Here is an 8,991-nt window from a genome sequence, read left to right on the forward strand (position 1 = left end):
GAGGGAGGGCTGATGGATTATTAAAAGACTTAAAACTGTACAAGTATAAACATGAAAAATGCTGATTAAGGATAATGTTTACATAAATATTGGCAGTTCTTGTGGGGAGGAAAAAAAAATAACTAATAGCATACTCCATTTCATTTAATTATCCAAATATTTTGTTTTATACCTGTTAAAGATATTAAAATACAACCTGGAAAAGTAACCCTGATCTGTATCCAGCCAGCATGTAATGAGAGTCAGAGTTTTGTATGCATGTGTGCATGTAGGTATACACACACACACGGGCTTGCACACACTACTTCAAATTTCATTAGACAGCAAATCATGGTTAATGGCTGTATGATTCACAGATGCAATGCTGCTATCGTCCTCGTTTGTGGCAGGCATAAAGGCAGACGTAAAAGGAAACAGTTTATGACATGCTGCTTGATATTCTTCACATTGAGTGTGGCAGCTTCCAAAACTGCCATCAAGCAGTGCCTCAAAAACCTTTGTTAATGTCTAAAGAAACAAAAGTAACAGTTAATAAATGTGATTGACAATTGTTTTATTACTAAAAAGATGTACTGTTAAACAATACTAATCTGGATATGATCATTTATCTGTATATGTAATGACACTTACGTGAAAGCAGTCTTTAACATCCATATTTTTTGTGAGGGAGGGCTGATGGATTATTAAAAGACTTAAAACTGTACAAGTATAAACATGAAAAATGCTGATTAAGGATAATGTTTACATAAATATTGGCAGTTCTTGTGGGGAGGAAAAAAAAATAACTAATAGCATACTCCATTTCATTTAATTATCCAAATATTTTGTTTTATACCTGTTAAAGATACATCCATATTTTTTGTGAGGGAGGGCTGATGGATTATTAAAAGACTTAAAACTGTACAAGTATAAACATGAAAAATGCTGATTAAGGATAATGTTTACATAAATATTGGCAGTTCTTGTGGGGAGGAAAAAAAAATAACTAATAGCATACTCCATTTCATTTAATTATCCAAATATTTTGTTTTATACCTGTTAAAGATATTAAAATACAACCTGGAAAAGTAACCCTGATCTGTATCCAGCCAGCATGTAATGAGAGTCAGAGTTTTGTATGCATGTGTGCATGTAGGTATACACACACACACGGGCTTGCACACACTACTTCAAATTTCATTAGACAGCAAATCATGGTTAATGGCTGTATGATTCACAGATGCAATGCTGCTATCGTCCTCGTTTGTGGCAGGCATAAAGGCAGACGTAAAAGGAAACAGTTTATGACATGCTGCTTGATATTCTTCACATTGAGTGTGGCAGCTTCCAAAACTGCCATCAAGCAGTGCCTCAAAAACCTTTGTTAATGTCTAAAGAAACAAAAGTAACAGTTAATAAATGTGATTGACAATTGTTTTATTACTAAAAAGATGTACTGTTAAACAATACTAATCTGAGCAAATACAGGTTCTCTGTTGGTATTCAGGTATCTTATAGTCACTCAGAGGAAAAAATTCAAAACCTTGTTCAAATAATATTAATTTATCATGATATATGAAACATGTACATTATCCTGCAGTTAAGTATACATTATTTAAGATCCCACACATTTTTTGGCTTTAAATACTATCTTTTACCTTCACATTTTTGTCTCTCATGTTTTTATCCAATCTAGTAGCAACAGCGATTGCTTTTTCTTGTCTTGATTTGTCCAGGAAGTACATCATCTTTGCACCTTATCACAAGAAAAAACACAACATTTAGATAATAGCGTTCCTAAATGCAATACCACATATGCAGACACACAATCCAAAAACTTAATGTGAATTAGGACTTGTTACAAGTTTTAATAAACCGTATTTTCCTCCCTTATTTATAACTTAAAACTAATGAAACTAGAGCTATTTTGAAATTTATTAGAAGCATAAGGATTGAGTAACACATGCGATCTGCTTCTGCGAAAGTGAAATGCCTCACTTTACTGAAGGCCTGTCAGTCAAGAAATACACATAAAGAGTGCATTGATGACTAAGCCCTTCAAATCAGCAGGCTAAATGAAATCCATCCTACAAATGTAGAAGTGAGTAAAAGACGTTCTCAGAAACACTCTGAATTCTTTTGAAAAGTACTGGAGGTAAGTGAACAATACAGTTACTAAACAATGGTGGAACACAGTCCAGAAGAAATTCAGACCAGTATATGTCTGTATGGCAGAAAGTAAGGCCAAGCTGGGCTACTGACCTGGAGCTGAGTGAAATAGCTTAGGTACAAGGAAAGCGTAATGTAAGTTTGGTGCTTTTCCTGGACTAGACTACACTGGTGAGAAGTGACATCGCATTAGTGTAACTATGCAGCTTCTTGGACCACATACAGTTTATCAAAACTGGTCTGGGCATCTCTGCAAAATACTGCATTGCTCCTCGTATCATAGCTGCCTTAATTTAAAATCTCACCTTAATGAACATGTAGGCATTTCATATACTTCCCTTTTCCCAAAAACAAAGTCCAGACACACCTCATTACATAATGTACTACAAAGAACAAAAAGCTTAAGAAATCATTTTACTGAAAAAGTTAAAAACCCACATTCTGAGTGTATTGCCTTCTCTTGCTCAACTCATTTCCTCAATTATTAAATTTTAAATTTAAAAAAAAAATCTCCTAATTAAAGAAAGTTTCCTAATTCTTACTGCTTTTTGTATCCAGAACGTTTTAGAAAATAAATTGCTAGACTGAATATATTTGGGTTTGAGTCATCATTGTTAAAACAACTTAACCTACATTTGTTTAAAGTCAGGGAGGCTATGGCACAGAAATTGAAAAGAGATTAAAATTCTGCTTATAATTTTTTTACTAGTAATCATTTTAAGCTAAGAAAACACTCATAGGTACTCTCAGACTTAAGGTTTACGCCTTTCAGACCTTTACATTTTCAAACTTGAATTAAAGATGGCAGTTTAAAAAGTTGTAAGTTGTACAGTAGATAATCGCTTCAAACCTGTTTCAGCATGAACAGAAGACTGGGTACATAGGTAAGACCTAAAGCTACCAAGGACATGGCTATGGTTAGTCCGCTCCTGATTTCACTTTAGAATCCTAATCCCACGTTTGTTCCCACTGCCTGTAAATTGATACACTGTTGGATCACAATGATCCATTGATCGACCCTAAGGAGCTTTTACATATTTAAGCCCCTCATCTCCACTGAATGTGAATAGGCTCACCTTCTTCAAAGGGGTCCCTGACATCTCTCTAACATGGGTGCCAACACTGTCAATGACCTAGCTTGGGTTCGTTCTCAAAGGCACTAAAGATGTAGACAGCGTGAAGCCAGACTCGGAAGTATGACAGTCTTAGCCTGTACAATTACTATGACAAAGTGACTGTACTATTTTCTGTAATAATGGAGGATCAGAAAGTAGAACCTGGAAAACATCCAGTTAGATGCCCAACAACAGCAAGAGTGGAAGAACACACCTGTAAGAATCAGGAGCAATTGCCTGCTGAGATATCTGTACTTGACTTCCCAAATCTTGAGCCTGCCCACAGGAAAGGGGTACAAGTATTTCTCTCAAGATGCTGTCCTGAAACAGGGATCTTTTAATGGCCTCTATAAGTTTGGGGTAAGTTACCTAACCTTCCTTTAAGAGAGACAAACAATCTCTTTAACTCTGAAGTTAAATTTCTCCAGTGATTCTGGACAGACCCTGGGTAACTTTTACAAACTAGGTGAGATTAGTACTGTTCCAAGTACTTTAAGTGCCTGATAAATCTACACTTATCTTTGCTTCCTAACTGCTGGAGAGGTGTTTCGTTTTCTCCTCTACTAGCTTCTCAGGTGACATCAATTTTTATTCCAAAACTTTCTGTAGTCAGTAGACATGACAAATTTCAATTCCAACTTCCTTTGACTTAACTCCAGCAGCTACTCGTAGCTCTTCTACACAAATAGCGTAAGAGTGTCCTATTTCAACATTTTCATTGTTGACCATGAAGCAGAAACGCAAAAGTAGCATAACAAGTTTGTCATGATATTTTTATTGATGCTACTGCTACGTGACAAAGCTATAAGTAGGAACAGAGACATTCCAGCTGATAAGAAAACAGGGAAAAACACTGCTTCTAATATATAAGATTTTTTGGTTTATGTTTTCTAATAATTTCAAAACTAGATGCTGCAACAGAAGGGATGACAGTGCTTCCATACTTTAATATCTGTGGTGGTTTGATCGCACTTTTTGGAAGTAAGAAGCAGGTTCCTTATGTATCTAAAAAAAGTGAATGATTTTTTTTAACATGGTAAAAGCAGGCAGAAAAAAACAATGTAAACATGAATTTGTGGTTCATTGGAATTTATGTATGAATTACGGACTGCAGATAAAGATTCTGGATTTAAATCACTTAATGCTCTTGAAAAGGACATGATTTAAAAAGTTAAACAAACCTGACAGCTGGTGCTGAATGGAGGTAGCATTGTGTTTGAGAAATTCTTCATTAAAACTTTCCAAGTTTTTATTAACAAAGATTTTCTGCTTTTCTTGAGTTAGGACCTTGCTCACAATTTCTGGGAGGTTACTATGGTCAGATACTAGAAGGGGGAAGGTAAGAGGGAAAGAAGCAAAAGCAGCCATTTAAACAACTGAAAAACAATATGAAACCATAAACATCACTGCTAAAATTCCCATTTTTAAAATTTGGGCACAGAAATAAACACAAGTTTCAGTTCAAAATAGGTCAACGCAAGCATTACCAATGTATTTATAGATGAAACATTCACAAAGGGCATTCTTGTCATGTAAACTTTCTGCTGCAAGTTCACAACACATACTTTGCTTCAGTCAGAATCTTTCTCTCATATCTGCCACTTATTTTCTTAAAACTTAAGAATTTCAAGGATCTTTGGAACACCTACTCCTCTGTGAAATCTAGCCAAAATGAGTTATTGGGTCCACCTGGTGGATTAATAGAGGAAGGAGTATAATGTAATACACACAGTACCCCGCATAGCACAACCTGTGTTTTCTTGGGTATTAAAATGGAGAACAAACCATTTATTTTTTTCTTCATATCAGTTTGTGTTTCAAGAGTATTTATACATTACAAAAATATGTAATTATGTCCTTGCACAATATAACTTCCTGTATCTTTATACATGCATACATACTTCCTACACACATACCAGCTTTAGAGAATTTAATCAAGCACTCATGTAGCCATGGATTATTACTGTTGATTGCAAAAGCTCTTTTGACAGACTGTAACATTAACAGAAACTTTCCTGTGGGAAGGAGAAAAAAGAAAAACATACCAAGATTAAGAATACAGAACTTTTTCTCTTGATATCAACTACTGTTTTCTTTAGTAAATCTAATACAAACATTAAAAACATCAATGCCTACACAGAATTAGAAAGGAGATTTACTCTTCCCATCCAAATTGCTTAATAAAATAGAAATGTGTGCTGCTCAAACTCTGGCAACACTGCATACATGATGTTCCCCTATCTGTTTGGCTTTGTTTTCCCCTAGATAACTAAAGATCACACTGCAAATACCTTTCTACAACATTTACTAGCATATACTCAAACTTACTTTGCTCTTAGGTTTTTTGTTTGTTTTAAGGGTGGCTAAACAAAAATGCTATTTCCCCTATTATTACTGGATATGATGCAAACCCCAGCTTCAGTCAAGTAAGTATCTATTCCAGACCATTTCAGGCTACACTCAGATAACAGGCTGCAGCGAAGGGTTAAAATTTTGTTGAGCAAAAATAAAATGATGCAGTATTTACCTTTTTTAAAGTATATTTCAAATGCTAATAAATGTGTTTCTATGTCATCTCCAATAAGATTCTTAAGTGGTATAAGGAACTTAATGGCTTCTTCTAATGGATTTTCTACCTGTTTTAATAAAAACACAGTGAAATTTAAAGCTTAAAATAAACGTCAAATAAAAACCACCAAGGATAGTTTCTGTTATTCAGAACATTTAAATAATCAGAGGCCAAAGGTGAACTGTAGACAGATTTCTGAATTAAACTGAACCACAAGATTGTTATTTGAACAGCAAGATTTAAAGGTGTTTACTCATGATTTCATGTTGACAAAGACAACATCATTGCTAACTGTAGCACTGCTTATGTACTGTACTCAGTGTTGTAATTTAGGAAACAGTTAAATACAACCACCTTAGAAAAAAAACTTAAACTTCTGAAGTTACTGTGATAAAGGAGATAGTTCTTTGTGCTTTGAGAAATACTGGCTCATGTCTTCAAATTCTGTGAACTGCAATCACGTCTGTTAGTTTTTCTCTATTTACTGTACGAAAACCAGAGTTCTTCAGGGCAAGAACCATCTTTTTGTGCAGTATCTATTTTAATGAAGGATGGCCTACTGTTTGAAAAACAAGCAAAATTTAAAGAAAGTAACAATATTATTAACATAGAACTTTGATTTATTAGAGGAAAAATAGTACTTTTCTTTAGTGTAAATAGAGATAGTCTACAAAAAGGTATCTTTGCATGCAAAAATGATTTTATAAAAACCCCTAGATTCTTTTAGGAGAACCTCATAGGAATCCCGTATTATAAGCTTTTTATGATAATCACATGAATTTAACATGAAAGACCATGCTAACCCTTTCCAGTTTTTCAGGAACTAGCTCTTCCCTGGGTCCACTAGTTTCCTCCTCCTCTTCATCTCGCTTCTTCTTTTGATTCTTTTGTTGTCGCTCTCTTTCTGCATGTTTTCTTTCCTCTTCAAGTTTTGCTTTCTTTTGTGCTCTTCTTTGCTTGCTAAGCATTTTCTTCAATTCTTTGGCTGAGAGATTTTCTACAGATTAAGGTAACAAACAGATAACTTACATTAACAGAATATTTAATTAAAAATCTTGCTTCTCTTAAACAACACTCAGACATGCCACTATGCTCCTCCCCCATATCAAAATGGCATACTTTTACCGCGATTTCCATAAATATCAGCACTTGCCAGACTATCATCACTACATAGTCCAACATTACTACTAGATTACTATTTAGAGCATAACACAACACTTGATCTTGCATATTTTCTCTTATGTAGTTAGAGAAACCCCAACTATTTGAAAGGTTAACTACATAAGTTGTTGCATCTATGACAGATTTTAACTTAGAAAACGGACAATGGTTTTCAAGGGTTATACTAAGCTCCCATATTGACTGTAGCTCAGTTTCCTTCTAATGCTAACTAGAAACATCCAGACAGATTTATGCTCCATCTTAAAACAGGCTTATCTTTCATTAAAGTTTCTGAACAATACACAGCCATGATAATTGCATCAATTTTCTGCAAATGCCATGGGATAGCTAAATGGATGCAAGCAAAAACTGACATTGTTTAGGGTGAGGAGAGGTAAAGTATTCTGGTATGTATTAGCAGGACCACTATATGAATCTTCAGGCTGCTTACTGTGTTCAGATTTTTAGACTGGACTAGTATTTACATAAACCAAGAAGGTTTAACAGTTGCATGAAAAGCAATGGTTTCCTACAGGTTCACATAGAAATGAGGAGCCTTCAGCCTTTCCACTCACCCCGCTTTTGCAGAACACACAAGACATGGTTTTCTACAGGTTCACATAGGAATGAGGAGCCTTCAGCCTTTCCACTCACCCCGCTTTTTTTCCTTCCCTGCTGTCCCCACTGAGCTGACCAGTTTAGCCAGAATAATACTGTATATTCCACTGTTTACTGTTGTGTTTCACTGAGAACAGGATTTGTGCTAAGAATAATAGGCTACTGAGGGACTAACACATCTTTTTTGTGGCTATGGCACCATGACGTCTCTGCTGAGGCCAGCCATCATCCTGAGATAGGGAAGCAAGGAGAAGCAAGCATTCTTTTTACCCCATTCGTATAGTGCTGTCTTCCCCTGCGTATGAGCCTACCGAATCCCAATGCACACCAGGCAAATGAACAAACATGACTTCTTAGACTCTTCCCCACCTTAGTTTCTATGACATATTGCTATCAAGATCATCTGTCACACACCAATCTTACATTATATAGAGAAACAAATTAAAATTGGAAAGAAATTGAAGATGCAAGTTGAACTGTACTGTGAAGTGTGCCTCTTTTTATATGTACTTCATTATACGTAGGCAGATACGGAAAAACTTATTCACCTCTGAATGAAAGGTAAGATTGTACTGGCAATATTAAGTGGCTTTTTTTGGTTTGACTTTTTCCCCCCATGTCAAATATTCTTCCCTTTGCAAAGAGCTAGACATTAGTTTCAGCCCTGTATTCAACAGCCAGTGCAGTGCTAACAGTAGCTGCGATTCCACAAAAGGAGAAACAACTATTTATCTTAAAGAAAAAAACCTCGTAACTCATTTGTCACTGAATCCTCAGATTGCCAAACCACACCCCACTGGTTTCCTAAGAAAGTCTGCTTCCCTTTAACACTAGTTTTGAATCATTTCCTAAATGTGTTACTTTTGCTAATACATACTTATCCATGTATTCTTTGGTCCTGAAGTTATGTGAAAAATGATAAAGTGTAATGCAGTGTTAACTGGTATTACTAAGTAGTAAATTAAATATACTGGATCAAAATTAAATTCTTACAATTCAGATCACTTTCCCACAAAATCTATCCATTGTTTCGTAATTCATCTGTTAATGACATCTGTCTTTTCTTTAAATGGACAAATAGCTGAACTGAATTTGGTTTTGCCCTCTTAATATTCTGAAATACCACTCCTCCCCAAGTACTCCAACTATAGCTACATTCATTCATATACTAATTTTACAATACGATGAGCGGAGAAATGTGCTGGTTTTGGCTGTGAGAGAGTTAATTTTTGTCATAATAGCAAGTATGGGGCTATGTTTTGGATTTGTGCTGAAAACAGTGTTGATAATACAGGGATGTTTTTGTTACTGCTGAGCAGTGCTTACACAGAGTCAAGGCCTTTTCCAGCACAAGAAGCTCGGGGGGGGGGCCAGCAGGGA

General features: G+C 35.5%; 1 protein-coding gene across 2 annotated transcripts in view; it reads right to left on the bottom strand.

Annotated features, from left to right (window-relative positions):
• Positions 1-853: 853 nt before the first annotated feature.
• The window catches only part of NAA16 (N(alpha)-acetyltransferase 16, NatA auxiliary subunit), a 66,046-nt gene continuing 57,908 nt past the window's right edge, over positions 854-8,991 (bottom strand). For both annotated transcript variants that reach the window (XM_009275644.2, XM_009275645.2), the window contains exons 14-19: positions 6,636-6,829; positions 5,791-5,899; positions 5,180-5,278; positions 4,445-4,588; positions 1,638-1,735; positions 854-1,370 (exon numbers count right to left, since the gene is read on the bottom strand). In XM_009275644.2, the coding sequence (XP_009273919.1) occupies positions 1,170-1,370; positions 1,638-1,735; positions 4,445-4,588; positions 5,180-5,278; positions 5,791-5,899; positions 6,636-6,829 (845 nt within the window). In that variant the 3' untranslated portion in view covers positions 854-1,169. The remainder of the gene's footprint in view (positions 1,371-1,637; positions 1,736-4,444; positions 4,589-5,179; positions 5,279-5,790; positions 5,900-6,635; positions 6,830-8,991) is intronic.

The sequence above is a fragment of the Aptenodytes forsteri genome, unplaced genomic scaffold (genome assembly GCF_000699145.1).
Source record: "Aptenodytes forsteri isolate BGI_AS27 unplaced genomic scaffold, ASM69914v1 Scaffold172, whole genome shotgun sequence".
NCBI classification, from domain to species: Eukaryota; Metazoa; Chordata; class Aves; order Sphenisciformes; family Spheniscidae; genus Aptenodytes; species Aptenodytes forsteri.